Source organism: Dermacentor variabilis, chromosome 3, assembly GCF_050947875.1.
Source record: "Dermacentor variabilis isolate Ectoservices chromosome 3, ASM5094787v1, whole genome shotgun sequence".
NCBI lineage: Eukaryota > Metazoa > Arthropoda > Arachnida > Ixodida > Ixodidae > Dermacentor > Dermacentor variabilis.
In genome coordinates, this window is record NC_134570.1 from 223,440,175 (window position 1) to 223,458,002 (window position 17,828).

General features: G+C 44.7%; 1 protein-coding gene across 1 annotated transcript in view; it reads right to left on the minus strand.

Annotated features, from left to right (window-relative positions):
* Positions 1 to 11,062: 11,062 nt before the first annotated feature.
* The window catches only part of LOC142575034 (neprilysin-1-like), a 622,756-nt gene continuing 615,990 nt past the window's right edge, over positions 11,063 to 17,828 (minus strand). Inside the window, exons 19-21 of the mRNA XM_075684001.1 lie at positions 16,304 to 16,402; positions 15,807 to 15,883; positions 11,063 to 11,213 (exon numbers count right to left, since the gene is read on the minus strand). Coding sequence (XP_075540116.1) covers positions 11,102 to 11,213; positions 15,807 to 15,883; positions 16,304 to 16,402 — 288 coding nt within the window. The 3' untranslated portion in view covers positions 11,063 to 11,101. The remainder of the gene's footprint in view (positions 11,214 to 15,806; positions 15,884 to 16,303; positions 16,403 to 17,828) is intronic.

A 17,828-nucleotide genomic window follows, 5' to 3' on the forward strand; every position in this document is an offset into this window, starting at 1 on the left:
ATCACATTGAATCAGAAGACAACTTTCGCAAACACAATCGTGTCAGATGCTAAGAAGCCGCGTGTTGAGGATGCCGAAGTTATTTGGTCTTCTTCCCTTTTATTAAAATTTCAACAGGCACGTAGCGTACGTACGTACGCTACGTGCGTACACACGTACGTACGTACGTAGCGGCCATGGACGTCTGGCAGAGGGCCGAGCGAGACAAGCTAAATGCCATGATAAGGAGGGGGATCAAGAGCGCGCTCGGACTGCCCAACTACACACGCACCGACCGACTCCTGCAGTTGAGTATTCATAATACCCTGGAAGAGATTGCAGAAGCACAAGAAAGGGCACAGATTCTTAGGCTCTCGGGCACCAGGGCGGGCAGACGACTCCTAACTGAGATGGGCGTCCCCCCGGCCACTGTCGAAGATGCCTACCAGGGCCTTCCGAAAGAGCAGAAAGATAACATCATAATATCGCCCGCCCCGCGCAATATGCATCCCCAGCGCAACGTGGAAAGAAGGAAGGCCAGAGCGGCAGCGCTCCTACGCCGCGCAACCGAACTCCCTGGCGGCAGCTGCTTCGTTGACGCGGCCCAGTATGCAAACAGCAACAATTTCACGGTAGTTTCAATCAACCACAGAGGTTCGACCGTTAACGCCGCTTCGGTACGAAGCACGTCGTCGCATGCGGCCGAGCAAGTGGCCATTGCCTTGGCCCTCCTGGACGACGGACATGCCAATATCTTTAGCGACTCCAGGGCAGCCATCCGCGCCTTCAGCGCTGGCGCCGTGTGTAAAGAAGCCTGTCGCATCCTCGAAGGCAAAAGCACCGCCACCCACACTCTCACGTGGTTCCCCGCTCACATGGGATCCATCATGGGAGGCCCAACAAACCTCAACGAGCTGGCCCACTCCAAGGCGCGAGGTCTCGCTTTCCGCGACCATGGAGAACTCCAACGCCGGCCCGCAGTGGGGGAGAACAGAGATCAACCGACCACATACAACGAAATTGCGCAGCACTTTTATCTCGGCAGGAGAGACTTTCCTCTTCCACACAAGAAGTTAAATAGAGCGCAGGCATTGACCCTCAGATTATTGCAAACAGGTTCATATCCCAACCCGGCTTTGTTCCACAAAATTTATCCCGACACCTATGCCACTAGTTCTTGCAGGCACTGCAATGACATCGCTAGCCTAGACCATATGCTCTGGCGTTGCCCCTCGTTACGAGGCACGGAACAAATCAATGTGGACAAGTGGCTCTCCGCTATCAAGAGCCCCGATGCCGGGGCGCAACTATGGGCTGTCCAGAGGGCCCACGATGCGGCGGTCGGGCAAGGCCTGACTGTCCCAACGTGGGAGCCGCCCGCAGCGCGCTGAGTCGCGTACCTCAGGACCTTATTAAAGTTTTGCATCCATCCATCCATCCAACAGGCACGTGGCCACGTAACGGTTCTGCTGGCCATAAGGCCGTCGTCTTCTATGCAAGTTCAAATTTGTGCGCTACATTGCGCATATATCGCAATGAAGTGCAGTAATGAGTATAATGACGTAATTTGGGCTTCTATTCAACTTCGCTATAAAGAGATTTTATTGCATATGACTGATAATAGCTCCCACTGATTTGTACGGTAGGTATGTTTGCAAACAGCAACTGCTAGAAATCCGACTTCGGCATTTTGCGTATGCAGACGCAATAATGCTATCGCGGTGATTCTGCCTCTTCTGTAGTCCGAATAGCATATGCACTCGAGATACTGCCGTGAAATCCAGATTCTTGGCAATAATGACAGCTTTGTCCAAGAAGGCCAGTACTATGGTGAGAGGTTGCCACGTTCTCCGCAAGTATGTCGCAAGCGACATTTTTTTTTTCAAATCACGCATGCTGCTTCAAGCACTTCTCGAAATTGCATCTTTTTTGTTGATGTAAACATAGTCGCAGTTTGCACAGGGTATACTTGTACCACGCCGAAGCACCATTCTACAGCGTGTCCTTCACTTGTACCAGTACATGATGCAACCGGGAGGCAGTAACATATATCCACGGTAGCACACAAAGTCTTCAAAACTTCGTAATAATGGATTCAACATCTCAAACAGATTTTTGACCAAACTCGACGCATTAAAAATGTCGCAAGCAGGATAGCTTAAAAACAATGGGTGAATACGTTTCGAAAACGTTTTCATAAGACTGGCCGTATCTGTTCAGTTCGCGTGCTGGTTTTTCGACGGCGGCGTTCTTGGCGGGAGAATTCTCCATTTATCAAGTGGCACTCGGGCCAATTGCTGCTGTATTCACTCTGCATTAGCATGACTTCGGTTAGGAAAAAGAAGCCTTTTGTGGTGTTGACCTCACGTTAGAGGAGACGAACGATTGCAAACCAAGTTGACACCGCAACAGGCCACGAAAAAATGGTGCGCGAGTGCAGTAACACTGAAGCCGCTCTTTGTGACGTGGACAACGGCTCCACATCTACTTCGGAGAAGCGCTGCCACTCAGTAGACCATGCGGGTGTTAGTGCTGATTCTGACAGCGCGTCCTCTACTTCAATGGGACGCTCGAGGTGGTGGCGTGGCGGTGATAGAAGCACACTGGTGGCAATAAATGTGGGTTGCCATTTAACAGAAACACTGTGGTGCAAGGTGAATTACGCCAACATTACGTATATTATTGGAGCCGTCTACAGACCGCCTAGCACTCCGCCCGAGTTTCAAGAGGACTTAAATATGTTTTTGTGTGATCATGTAAATGGAGACCTCAACTTACCGCATATTAACTGGTAAAGTTTTTCAACTGGTCATGTAGAAACCCGTAGCACTGATAGGCTATTAGAGCTAATGTTTTCTCATAATCTCACACAAATTGTAAAAGACTGCACAATAATCACCCCTACGTCACAGTAATTGTTAGACTTGGTTTTCATATCAAGTAAAGTGGCCGATTGTGCCGTATCAGTTGAGTATGGTATATCGGGCCACAGAACGGTTGTGGTTCACGTGTTCTGTGACACCAGCATTCGAGCAAAGCGTCATGTTTATGCACATGTTAAAAACTACGGTCGTGCTGATGATACGACTATCATTGACTTTTTAGAAACGACGCTTGGCGAATTTCAAATTATATCAAGGCTTGAGTCAGTTGAACAGCTTTGGAAACGTTTTAAGAAAATTGTGCAGTATTGTTTAGATAACTACGTACCTACTCGCACTAAAAAAACGAAACAAAGAAACCCATGGATAAGCAGAAAAATAATTCAGATGAAGTGTAGAATAAAAAGATTTCGCAACAATAAAAGGGTCCCGATGGAAATGTCTCATGCAAAAGAGAACTTGAAGGCAGAGATTGCGCAGTCTAAAAAACTATTTTTTAATAACACCCTCACTAACTTTCTGAAGAGCTCACCACGAAAGTTCTGAATGTTTTTAAAGGAAACGAACAAAGCAATTGAACAGATTGTGGAAGAAACGGAAGTAATTACGTAAAAGTCTGATATCGCTGACAGATTCAATCGATATTTCCAGTCAGTGTTTTGTACGGGCCAGGATGACAACAAAGAATATGAATCGGTTCCTACATTGCCACTTCAGGCAGATATTAATATTAACCGACAAGGCATATTTGATCAGCTGCTCCTCTTGGACGCGAGAAAGTCATGTTGGCCTGACGGTATACCGAATGAATTTCTGCGACGATTCGCGGAGTGGTTGTCGTATTACGTAGTAATTATATTTCAGAAGTCTTTAAAATGCCATTCGCTACCTCAAGATTGGTGTAGAGCAATTGTTGTCTCAACTTTTAAAGGCAGCAGTAAAACAATGTTGAGCAATTATAGGCCTGTGTCTCTCACGCCGGTGTGGTGTAAAATATTTGAGCATATAGTGGCAAAAAACATTAGACAATTTTTGGAACAAAATGACTTATGTCCGTTTCAGGATGGATTCCGCAGGGGCCTTTCAACTGTAACGCAGTTGATCAAAATTGTTCATGATTTCTGTGCTGCTATAGATGCCTGTGTGCAAGTCGTTGTTATATGTATAGATTTTGCGAAGGCGTTTGATAAAGTTTCACATCGTAAACTGCTTTTCAAGCTTCACCGTGTCGGTCTTAGTGCGGATGTTCTCGATTGGATAGAAGCGTATTTAAACGATCGCTAACAAGCAGTCAGAGTGGCAAATACTATGTCGGGAAATCGTGAGGTGTATTCGGGCGTGCCACAGGGTTCTGTACTAAGGCCACTACTTTTTCTGATATACATTGATGATATCAGTTGAAAATCAGTTGAAAAATCAGATGAAAAATCAGTTTATTAAAACAAAAGATCCTGATACCTTAAAGCCATATAAGGCGTGCCGAAATAAATTGAACAAGGAGGTTAAAAAAGCAGATCTAGTTACATTTACTCTGAATTCCAGAGTTGCCTAAAGAAAAGTGACCTCGTATGGAAAAAGTTAAACACTGTTTTTAAACGCACGAAACTTTCACCTAGAATCGAGAAGTTGTCAATAAATAACTGTGAAGTGTCTGGCTGCGCCCTTGCAAATTCCTTTCATGAGTATTTACTTCATTATTCTGATCATGGTATACTTGAAGATTTTTACAATTTTATGCCCGTTAGAAATAATTCATCTGCTTTTCTAAGCCCCGTAACAGAGGATCAAGTTACATCAGTTTTTTCTTCTTTAAATAATAGTTCAAGTTGCGACGCTGAAGGAGTTCAGACACGTCCGGTGAAATATGTGTTGGATGTCTTAAGTCCATATTTAACCCATATTTTTAAACTTTGCCTAACAAGTCATTGCTTTCCAAAGCGAATGCAAATCGCTAAAGTAACTATGCTTTTCAAAAAGGGTGATCCTAATATGAATAATTACCGACCCATCTCCGTCTTGCCCATATTTTCAAAAGGCTTGGAGAAGCTTATCCATTATCAGCTTTGCTCGTTGTTTGATTTACACAAACTTATTTCAGATGCTCAATATGGATTTAGGAAGAACAAATCGACCGAATTAGCTTTGCTGGAACAGAAAGAATTTTCGTCCGAATTTGGAAAAAAGAACTTTGTACTAGGCATTTATGGTCGACTTTTCTCAAGCATTTGTTTGTATTCACCACTTCACTTTGATGAAGAAACTGGAAATTTATGGAATCTGAGGGCATTTCCTTGAACTTATCAAATCATATCTCAGTTTTCGACAGCAGTTTGTTCAAATCGAAACGTATCGTTCTGATTTAAAATCCATAGTTAAAGGTGTTCCTCAGGGTAGCATTACTGGTCCGCTTCTTTTTAACATTTACGTCAATGTTCTCACTAACCTCTCTACTAAACCTAAATATGTTTTGTATGCCGACGACGCTAGTATATTTATATTTGCTCCAGACTGCCATATCTTACACAATGACGCAAATTCTCTCCATACCAAGCTTGAAACGTGGTCAATAGTAAACCATCTAAACATAAATGTTAATAAGACGAAAGCTGTAATATTTAGACCTAAATCGAGGCAGCTAAATTCTCATGTAAGCTTAAGTTATGGTGGCGCACCAATAGAAATCACAAATAATATTAAAATTCTGGGTGTTACATTTTCTCAGAGCAAGCTATGGGATGGTCCTGTTGATGCTGTTCTAACTAAATTAGCTCGAGCAGTCGGCATTATTTCCCATTACAGATCATATCTCCCGTATCAAGTAAAGATCCTGCTTTATAATTCCCTGTTTCACTCTCATCTTAATTACTGTTTCTTGATCTGGGGAAGAACCACGTATACAAATTTGCAAAAGATCTTTATATTTCAAAAAAAGCTTATCAGAGTACCTTTTAATCTACTATACAACAGTCACTCGCAAGGTCTTTTCTCCAAAGCATACATAATACCAGTATTAAATCTTTACAATCATAAGCTTGCACTTGCATTCCAGCGCGAACTAAAATATCATCTTGAGTCTCTGCATGAGTTGTTATTACTGAAAAAGAGCACTGTTTTACCCTACCCGTCATAAAGAGGAGTGGATTGTACCAACTCCTAGAACCAATTACACAATGGAAAAATTATCCTTCACACTTCCAACTCTACTAAACAACTGTAAAAATCCGGGACTGACCTACTTAAAATATCTAAACGTGAATTACGACAGCTTCACTGCACACATTTTAGTAACTCCACCTGTATTCCTATAATGTGTATACTTAATCCTGTGTTTATTGTACAGCTTTATACCCTCTGTACTTATTGTATTGATTGTTCTATTTTCTTTGCTTGTATATTTATTTCATTTATGAAATGATCCTGTTATTTTTGGCTCTGCTAAATTGCGAAGAGATTATACGTATACTTGTGTGTGTCTTTCCCTGCTTTGCTGTTGTTGCCCTGTATGAGGAGGCTGTGGGCCTTTGTCAAGCTGCCGTTTACGAGCAACTTTTACCCACAACCTCCTCCATTATCCCGATGGAAATAAAGATTATTATTATATCTCAGCGGTTGTCCTATCACCTGTAAAAATTAAGCTTTTCTCAGAAGATTGCTTAGTTTATTGTCCGGTAACATGCAGGGAAGGTCAATTTAAAATCAACCAGTGCCTTCAAAACTTAAGCTCGTGGTGTCAAAAATGGGGTATGGAAATTACTTTAAAAAACCACTTACACACACACACACACACATAACAAAAAAAGGAAGTGATATCGTTCACATATAATATTGCTGATAATCTGCTGGTAAAAGTATATAGTTTCGAATATTTGGGTATAACCATAACAGATAAATCGAACTGGCGGGCCCATGTTGAAAATATTTGTCAATCAACATATCAGAAGTTGTGCTTCCTGCAAAGGAAATTGCGCCAGGCGACGAAAGAAGTCAAGTTGATTGCATACAAGACATATCCGTCTGAGCCTAGAATACGCTGGTGCCGTGTGGAGCCCCCATCAAAAGGTTTTAAAAGATCAACCAGAACGAATTCAGAGAATGTCAGTTCGCTTTATCTGCTCTAAATATCGACGACGTGACTCGGCAACTGAAATCTTAAAAATATGTAACCTGGAACCACTGGAATCAAGAAGACAGAAACAGCGATTGAAACTGCTTTTTGAAATACTACACGCAGAGGTGAAAATAAACAAGGGCGATTATCCAACGCTCTTTCACTAAATGTTCTCACAAACAACACGCAATACATTCGTGTAACCAATAATAGCTCGAACGGACTTATTCCGCTTTTCTTTCTTTCCTCACGCTATTCAATTGTGGAATGAATTACCGAATAATGTGGTACAAAAAATACTGTGAGTGATTTCGAGGTTGGTCTTGATAACTATTTTGCTCAAGCTGTATAGCTTATTATTTATTCATTGCATGTAACTGTGTTTTTCTACAAATGTTCTCCTACAGATGATCTTCAATGTTTGTTCTATGAACAATTCAATTACTGACAGTCCCTGTAACGACCCTCAAGTGAGGGTTAACATTATGACTAAATAAACAGCTTTGGCTTTTTCATAAACTTTATCATCATTCAATTCTTTCTGACGATTTCTTTCAGTGCCCTGCAGTAATTTTTTTGTCATAACCACTAGTGCAGATGTGAAACCGGAGCGATATGTCACTCTCATCGTTTTGCAAATTCATTCATACCGCGCACTATTGTAGAATGGAACCGCTTGCTATCGCACGCAGGCACTGAAGGATACGCAGCAAAATTTAAAGTGCTGATACACACTGAGCGCATTGCCCGACCGAACTGATTTGTGATCCACTGCTGTTGTGATCAGCTGCTGGGCTATGCACCCCGGCACAGGCCGCAGGGTGGCCCTCAAGCTGCAACAACGCAGCTTTTTGCCTTGCGTCCTCTCTCCTTTGTTGCTGATGTAACCTTGAGAGAGTTAATATATTGTATTGTATTGTATATTTGTTTACTTTTAACGCCTTGTTTTTCACAGTTTCGTACATAACGAGATATATTTTACCGATGGCACGTTAATTTTTTCCACTGTATCATTTTGTGAGCATGCTCATGTGGTGTATTTATACGGCTTTTTCCTGTATTACGCATGAAAAATGAATCGAGTTAAAGAGCGAACATCACTTTCGATGGCACCGAAGGAATACATCGGTAGATCCGTTACTGTAGGAACGGTGCTCTGCAGAAAGTGTTGCGGTGAATTTTACTGTGAGCACAATGTATACAGAAACAGTGGGCAGAAACCACCGTCAATGAATGTTAGTGCAAGCGAATAGTCCGAACGAGCGAGCGAACGAAAGAACGAGAGAGAGCGAGCGAAATATAGTTGGCGAGAAAGCAAAAGAACGAAAACGTCTTCCTCGCACATCAGCAGTACTTACGACCGACCACTGACCTCTGAACAACCATAAAAACTGCCGGAGACAGTAAGCTATTCGCTTTAATATTCACGGTATGGGCTCGGCACGCTTGAGCGCACAGCTCGGTGTGATCGTGCGTGGTCAGACGCGCCGATCTTCTCACCGCAATGATGCGGCACTAACGGCGTCCGAAATGAAAGACCCGCGAAATGCACAACGGAAACTCCCAGCTCACTGCTCTTCTTAGAGACGGAGTGACATATCGAGCAAGCGAGCCAGCGTGCGAAAGAACAACGGAAGAAAGGGCCGCGTCTGGCTCTGCGCGACGTGATTCACGATAAACAGAAACGCGCAACGCCCACGACCCGCCGACGCGCATACCAAGCGCTCAAACCGCGGTGCCTGGGTTGCCAGATTGGGCTACCTTTTATGCGGGTAGGCGTCGAAAATTCCGAATTGGCTACATGGCTATATTTGGGCTATTTTTGTCTTAAGGACTTCCGACTCCGAGTCCAGAGGACCACGTCAATACCAGTCAATACCGGCAGTATTCAGGAACGACTGTTTATGAAAACTCAAAGCTCACTGCTGCTACAAAGATACGTACGCAATGGCCAAGGCTGTTTTTTTAGGCGATGTCGGCGCTTGTAGGGATGGCATTAAGTCATGGCGGCCATGTTTATACATCATTCCAGTGCCAAGCACTCTTGTTATTGTTTTGGTTTCGGCGCCATGTGCTGCTGGTTCACGCGTGGTTTAGTAAGAAAAGTGGAATGGCTGACAGCTGTCGAGTACGTGTTTCGTGCTGGCTGCTATACAGCAAACTATTATGTGGCCTTACAGAACAACTTAATTATTCGCACGCATGTTATGGCACTTCATTTTCGGCCGTGGTCCTTCAATATTTATCAAAGGTTCTTGAAGACTATTGCTTGGTTTTCCCGCAAATCACCGCGTTATTTATTTACCCAGTAACTTTACGAAAAAATGGCGCAGCCAAAGATCTTGCCGAACTTGTTGAAGTTCATCAACGCCACGTTCACCCAGCGCCGTCAAGGAAACGGTGCCGTTGACGCCGTGCAACTCGATCACCTCGATTAAAATTGTAGTAGATTGTTAGGCTGACTGGTTTTCCATAATTGAAGTAGTAACTCAGCGTGATAAAAACCACAGAGACAAGGTGGAAAAATACATGCGCTACTCAACTGTTTAATGGAAGGATAGAATCGTACATCCGGATATGCATACCATGCAAAATAGAACAGGTACATGCACATCGAAGGCGGTTGCGCAAGAAGTCAAATTCGGCATCTAGTAATGTGACAGAAGGCTAAATTTTACACCTATCTCTATTGTTCGTGATAAAGAAGGCTTCAAGTGCAAGCCTAGAAGAGGCGTTGCCACTCCTGCCCAGAATTGTAGTCTCCGAAAATCGATCGTCACAACCACACGCGGTAACATGAGCCACCATATGTGCGCCCTTATCCTTCTTTTTCTTTAGTTTTTGTGCATGTTCCTTTAAGCGGTCATTCACGCAATGCTCGGTTGGTCCAATGTAGAGCTGCCCACAAGGGTGCAAGGAAATTGCATGTACAACCTCTCTGGAGCACTTAGCAAAGGGCTTTTCATGCCTCGTGCGGCAGCCCTGCCTGCTCTCACAGCAAACTCGAGATTACAGCTTTGAAAGCTTGTTGGGTGCAGAAAAAACCAGAGGAATACCATGACGGTTAGCAACCGTTTTAAGGTTGTGTGACAACTTGTGCACGTAATTACCTCCGTGTGTATCCCACATTCAGTCATTCAGCAGTAGAAGGCATACTCTCCCTTTCACATCACTTCCCTCGGGTAATGCACGTTGCATGTATTGTCTCCTGCATTAACTGCCTTTAGATATTTCCAAAACCTTTCCAACCTTGTGGTCTTACAGCCTTAGGTCCGGCATGAACCGTAAATTCACTCTATGCACATATTGCTGAATCGATTTGGCTGCTGTTTCTTTCCGTGCCAAATAGTTTTCTCACGCTTGGGCACCGGCCTCCTGGTCTCCCTCTTTTTTGTTTGACGGTTGACATGACTTGGCTCACGCCTGGCCTTTATAGCTGTTGTTATGTCTTGTATACAATATGCCTTTGTCCGCCACCGCTTTCCCATCTTGGATAGTTTTAGCACTTAAGGCATTTCTTTTGAGTGCTTCATATGTCTCTCTGTACAGCTTTCTTCACGCACACGTCTTATTACGCTGTCTTCGCGCACATGTTTCACGGCACGCACCTAGTGCCCGAGTAGTCTGGTCGTCGAGACGGATGATTTCCGCTCGATAACAGTACATCTTGAAAAAGAATGTCAGATAGTGTGCTCAGATTTATCCGAATCAGCAGGTCACGTGCGGCAAGCATGCTTTTGCTCGAAGCGAGCGCGCATTTCCTTGGTCAAATTGATGCCGGTGCTCTGGAAAAAATGATAATGATGACGATGGGCTTCTCTACCTTACTTCGAGCCACTTGCAAATTCGCACGCATGCGAGAGAAATGCATGTGGCATTCTTTCCATTCTTTTCAAAACAAAACATAGCACTAACCAAGAACAATGAGTAAATGGCAATGTTTACATACGCGCCACACTTCAGCGAAACACTTTCAGGCCGACATGGGCCACTGTAGATGCGGATCTGGGTAGGCACCGTTAGAAATGAGAAATAACTTTAATAGGCATTTTTATAAGGACACATGAACACAAAGTAAGAAAGACAGGTGGCACCATTCTTTTCTTATTTTTTTATGCTTGCACAACAAGTGTCACTCATGCTTCATCCAGACGGTGCACTTGCGGAGCGGATTCATGGGCGTGCCTGGGGCGCAGCCAAAGATCTTGCCGAACTTGTTGAAGTTCATCAACGCCACGTTCACCCTGCGCGGTCAAGGAAACGGTGCCGTTGACGCTGTGCAACTCGATCACCTCGATAAAAATTGTATCCACTAAAGGGCAAGGTCATGCATGGGCTGGCACCGGCCTTGAGGGAACTAACTTATCCAAGTTAGTTCCCTCAAAGCCGGTGCCAGCCCATGCCTGACTCGTTGAAACCTGGTAGGTGGATTGAATCCCGGTATTTATACAGGCGACGACTATGAAAGGCGCCGCAGTGGCTGCATTAGGTTTCACACAACTTGTTTGTTTTGCAGTGTGCACCGAAAGGCGAACCGTGCGGACGAGTGTTTTTCATAATGCCCCCGTCAAAATACTGGCGACGCAGCCGCGTATGAACCTAATGCACCGTGCTCAGGAGAACACCCTGGGTGAAATCTGGAGCATATCACAATTTACCACCACACGTGTTGCCAGCCTCGTGCGGCACATTTTGTGTCACTGCTTGCAAAACCTCACTGCTCAACCGCATCAGATATGGCCTGTAGCTTACTAACGCCTGCTGTGCAATCAAGAGGCAGCACAGCACGACGTACATACAGGCGAAAGTGAAGAAGCCAGGGAACGGTGGCTCCTTTGTGTGTAAAGGGGCGAGTGATTGCTGTCGAACGCAGTTCACATACTTTTTTGTTTATGAGGAAATCGAGCTTGTTCGATGCCACCTACTCATTTCTTTCCCATAATATGGATGCAGCAATGCCAACACCTACCGGGTGCGTTTATTGTAACTCTTCAGTTAAGAGAACTGGAAAAGGTGCAAAGTCAGCTAGACCACATTTCATCATCATCATCCTGGTTACGCCCACTGCAGAGCAAAGGCCTCTCCCATACTTCTCCAACTACCCTGGTCATGTACTAGTTGTGGCCATGTTGTCCCTGCAAACTTCCTAATCTCATCCGCCCACCTAACTTTCTGCCGGCCCCTGCTACGCTTCCCTTCCCTTGGAATCCAGTCCGTAACCCTTACTGACCATAGGTTATTTTCCCTCCTCATTACATGTCCTGCCCATGCCCATTTCTTTTTCTTGATTTCAACTAAGATGTCATTAACTCGCGTTTGTTCCCTCACCCAATGTACTCTTTTATTAGCCCTTAACGTGACATCCATCATTCTTCTTTCCATAGCTCGTTGCGTCGTCCTCAATTTAAGTAGAACCCTTTTCGTAAGCCTCTAGGTTTCTGCTCCGTACGTGAGTACTGGCAAGACACAGCTGTTATACACTTTTCTCTTGAGGGATAATGGCAACCTGCTGTTCATGATCTGAGAATTCCTGCCGAACGCACCCCAGCCCATTCTTATTCTTTTGATTATTTCAGTCTCATGATACGGATCCGCGGTCACTACCTGCCCTAAGTATATGTATTCCCTTACCACTTCCAGTGCCTCGCTACCTATCGCAAACTGCTGTTCTCTTCCGAGACTGTTAAACATTAGTTTTCTGCAGATTAATTTTTAGACCTACCTTTCTGCTTTGCCTCTCCAGGTCAGTGAGCATGCATTGCAATTGGTCCCCTGAGTTACTAAGCAAGGCAATATCATCAGCGAATCACAAGTTACTAAGGTATTCTCCAGTAACTCTTATCCCCAATTCTTCCCAATCCAGGTCTCTGAATGCCTCCTGTAAACACGCTGTGAATAGCATTGGAGAGATCGTATCTCCCTGCCTGGCGCTTTTCTTTATTGGGATTTTGTTGCTTTCTTTATGGAGGACTACGGTGGCTGTGGACCCGCTATAGGTATCACTCAGTATTTTTACATACGGCTCGTCTACACCCTGATTCCGTAATGTCTCCATGACTGCCGAGGTTTCGACTGAATCAAATGCTTTCTCGTAATCAATGAAAGCTATATATAAGGGTTGGTTATATTACGCACATTTCTCTATCACCTGATTGATAGTGTGAATATGGTCTATTGTTGAGTAGCCTTTACGGAATCCTGCCTGGTCCTTTGGTTGACAGAAGTCTAAGGTGTTCCTGATTCTGTTTGCGATTACCTTAGTAAATACTTTGTATGCAACGTACAGTAAAGTGATTGTTCTATAATTCTTCAAGTCTTTGGCGTCCCCTTTTTTATGGATTAGGATTATGTTAGCATTCTTCCAAGATTCTGGTACGCACGAGGTCATGACGCATTGCGTATACAGGGTGGCCATATTTTCTAGAACAATCTGTCCACCATCCTTCAACAAATATACTGTTACCTGATCCTCCCCAGCTGCCTTCCCCCTTTGCATAGCTCGCAAGGCTTTCTTTACTTCTTCCGGCGTTACTTGTGGGATTTCAGATTCCTCTAGACTATTCTCTCTTGAATTATCGTCGTGGGTGCCACTGGTACTGTGTAGATCTCTATAGAACTCTTCAGCCACTTGAACTATCTCATCCATATTAGTAATGATATTGCCGGCTTTGTCTCTTAACGCATACATCTGATTCTTGCCTATTGCTAATTTCTTCACTGTTTTGAGGCTTCCTCCGTTCCTGAGAGCATGTTCATTTGTATCCACATTATGCTTCCTTATGTCAACTGTCTTACGCTTGTTGATTAACTTGGAAAGTTCTGCCAGTTCTATTCTAGCTGTAGGGTTGGAGGCTTTCATACATTGGCATTTCTTGATCAGATCTGTCGCCTCCTGCGATAGCTTACTGGTATCCTGTCTAACGGAGTTGCCACCGACTTCTATTGCAGACTCCTTAATGATGCCCATAAGACTGTCGTTCACTGCTTCAACATTAAGGTCCTCTTCCTGAGTTAAAATCGGATATGTGTTCTGTAGCTTGATCCGGAATTCCTCTTTTTTCCCTCTTACCGCTAACTCATTGATCTGCTTCTTATGTACAAATTTCTTCCGTTCCGTCTTCAAGTCTAGGCTAATTCGTGTTCTTACCATCCTATGGTCTCTGCAGCGCACCTTGCCGAGCACGTCCACATCCTTTATGATGCCAGGGTCAGCGCAGAGTATAAAATCTATTTCATTTCTAGTCTCGCCATTCGGGCTCCTGCACGTCCACTTTCGGCTATCCCGCTTGCGGAAAAAAGTATTCATTATCCGCATATTATTCTGTTCTGCAAACTCTACTAATAACTCTCGCCTGCTATCCCTGGTGCCTATGCCATATTCCCCCCCCCCCCCTGACTGGTCTCCAACCTGCTTCTTGCCTACCCTGGCGTTGAAGTCACCCATCAGTATAGTGTATTTTGTTTTGACTTTACCCATCGCCGATTCCACGTCTTCATAAAAGCTTTCGTCTTACTGGTCATCATGACTGGATGTAGGGGCGTAGACCTGTACGACCTTCAATTTGTACCTCTTAAGGTTCACAAGAAGACCTGCCACCCTGTCGGTAATGCTATAGAGTTCCTGTATGTTAGCAGCTATATCTTTATTAATCAGGAATCCGACTCCTAGTTATCGTCTCTCCGCTAAGCCCCGGTAGCACAGGACGTGCCCGCTTTTTAGCACTGTATATGCTTCTTTCGTCCTCCTAACTTCACTCAACCCTATTATGTCCCATTTACTGCCCTCTAATTCCTCCAATAGCACTGCTAGACTCGCCTCACTAGATAACGTTCTCGCGTTAAACGTTGCCAGGTTCAGATTCCAATGGCGACCTGTTCGGATCCAGGTATTCTTAGCACCCTCTGCTGCGTCACAAGTCTGGCCGCCACCGTGGTCAGTTGCTTTGCAGTCGCTTCGCAGTCGCAGTATTCATATAGGAGGTTGTGGCCAAGTACTGCACCAGGCTGGCCAATCCTGCTCTGCTGAAGGAGTGCGTTACCGGTTCTGGTTACCGGGATTAGGCCACACTACACGCCTGTTTATGCAATTTTATCAACACGCGTTTTTTTTTAATCCAGTGAAAAATTGCGCAGCACCGGGATTCGAACCAACCACGGTCCTCTTGCGTGCGAGGCGGATACTCTACCTCTACGCCACCGCTGCACCTGCCACCACATTTCGCATTTCACCACATTTCACATTTCAGCAGCCGCCTAAAGAAGGTTTTGACAACCTCTATTGCCGCTCCAAGTCTGCAAATGCTGCCCCACGGACGGAGAGTCTAGCAGGGTGAGAAACGGCGTGTTTGACTTAGAAATTATCAAATGCATATAAAGGGAGCACTGAGACAAGTATCTTGTATCCAACTTTCTCTTCCTGTTTTTTTAGTGGAGTGCCTTTCCAGTAACCATACTATGAGGCCTGGACTCCTGGAACGCGACACAAATTGTGGATCATACCTTAATTTAATATGGCGAATTCAAAATGGGCACCATCTGGAGCGCGGCTTCGGGACATGCAGTGTACTGACACGCACTCCAACGCAGGTGCCGAAAGTTGTCAGGAGTTGGTAAAATGTAAATGTACCAAACGCCTATGTGTTTATTAGTGGCTTAAGGAGGGTTACCAAGCAGTTATTTGTTTTGCAAAGTACGCAACTAAACGACTATTTGCACAAATTCCTAGCGCGTGCAGATGTGTACAGGCGGACACGTGCCACTCGATTTAGAACACGCACGCGATATTAAAAAAAGCAAATGGAAACACTTGACCATAAACAGCAGTGGGGCACACTGACCGAAATCTAGCGGGGCTGCTCCTTCCTTCCAGGACCATGTCCCGGATCGCCGTCTTGTCCAAGTTCTCGCAAAGGCCCTGTCCAAAGCAAGGAATCACAAAAGGAGTCGCTCGCGGAACACACTAACATCTGAAACACCTTTAACAATCTATTGTAAGAAAAAAAGTGATGCTAAAAATCAAACAGCTATACATGTAAGCTTGCTACGTCTGGCATAGGAAGCGGTAAAGTACGTGAAGCCGGGAGTGATGGCGTCTGCTGCGAGCGGTCAACTCTAAAAACTCGTAGTTTGTGTGCATGCGCTAACGCGTCGAGATCTGGCGCCACTTTTTGACACAGAACCCACTTAGCGTGTCAGATGTAGTTTGGTCCAAGGCCCTGGACTGGCCAGGTCACGCATGTAGACATTCACAGCTCTAGAAGTGGTGCGATCTTGATTTGAGGAAGGAGGTTCGGCTCATGCAAAAACAAGTGACGCGCAATGAATAATTACGCACCAGTGCGAAGGAGAGGAAGAAGACCTGGTTGAAAGCCGTCCCGTCTATGTGGTGGATGGTGTGCTCCTTGAGAGAGCTGGCATGAGCCTCGCGGTACGCCTGCGTCCACAGATAAGGCAAGGCCATAGCGCCTGTACAACAGAAACTACAGATCTTTGCACAAGCTTACTAGAGCAAAACAATACATGTGATCGCTTGACGAGAATGATCAACTATAGGGCAGACATCAAAGCTAAATTCCTAGGATTGCGCCCTGAATGAGTATCCGGGATTTACGAAGTTTCTCTTTCTTTTTCCTGTCAGCTATTTTCTTGTAGCTCTGCGGTTTTACACTGTAACTATGTGGTACAACTAAGTTTCAGTAATGTCTTATATACATATTGCTTTGCATGACCTTTTGCGCAACCTGTGACCAAAACTGCACCCGCAGGGGAGTAAAATTTACATTTAAATAATAATAATAATAATAATAATAATAATAATAATAATAATAATATAAGTAAGTAATAAAGCAGCAATACCTGGGAGAAAATTTTACTCGCAAGCTTGTGGCATCATGTTGCCCGACAGCGAGTGCGAGGTTTTTTCCACGCATAAATTTTTATCTGGAGTTTTATATGCTCAAATGACAACATGATCAGTGGTGGACTCCGGAAAAAATGTCGACTACCCTGCTTTCTCAGACGTGCACCCATTACACGGAAGTTTTTACATTTCACTCACATGGACATGCGGCCGCCAAGATTTGACCCCGTTACCTCTGGCTGAGGAGCACAACGCGAAAGCCACTGCGCCACCCCCGCAGCTCAAATGACTATTGTATTGCACGAAATGAAACTATTACACAACACTATGACAAACTGTCAGATGCTCTAAGCCGTTGGATGAACCGAGCAGATTTGTTTAGGTGAATACAAAACTAGGATAGAGTAACAATTAACGCTTTTTTTACCGATTACTGGTTTTACTGAGTGCTAAATTATTTACTCGTTTTAATCAATGATTTTTTGTATTCTGGTTAGCCTGTTGCTGTATTTCGTTGCGGCTGCAGTCGGCGTGGCGAAGGGCTATGGTACCGTACCGCTGGTTGACAGGACCAGATCCTGTACAACAAAAAGAACACGCATATTGATCGACCTGCGCCCAATGCTATCACCCTGCCCACTGGAATCGCCTTGTTGCGGTGCTGTATTTATAGGTGCTGTGGCAGATGACGTCTGAGACCCGCGACTTGAGAGGAGAAACGTACGAGTATTGGTGACAATGTGTATTCCGGTTAGCCTGTTTCTGTATTTCGTCGCTGCTGCAGTCGCCGTGGCGAAGGGCTGTGAAGCCATTCCGCTGGTTGACAGGACCAAAGCCTGTACAACAAAAAGAACACGCGTGTTCATCGACCTGCGCCCAACGCAATCACCCTGCCCACTGGAAACGCCTTGTTGCGGTGCTGTCTTTATAGGTGGTGTGTCAGATGACACATGAGATCCACGACTTGATAGGAGAAACGTAGGTGTATTGGTGACGAATT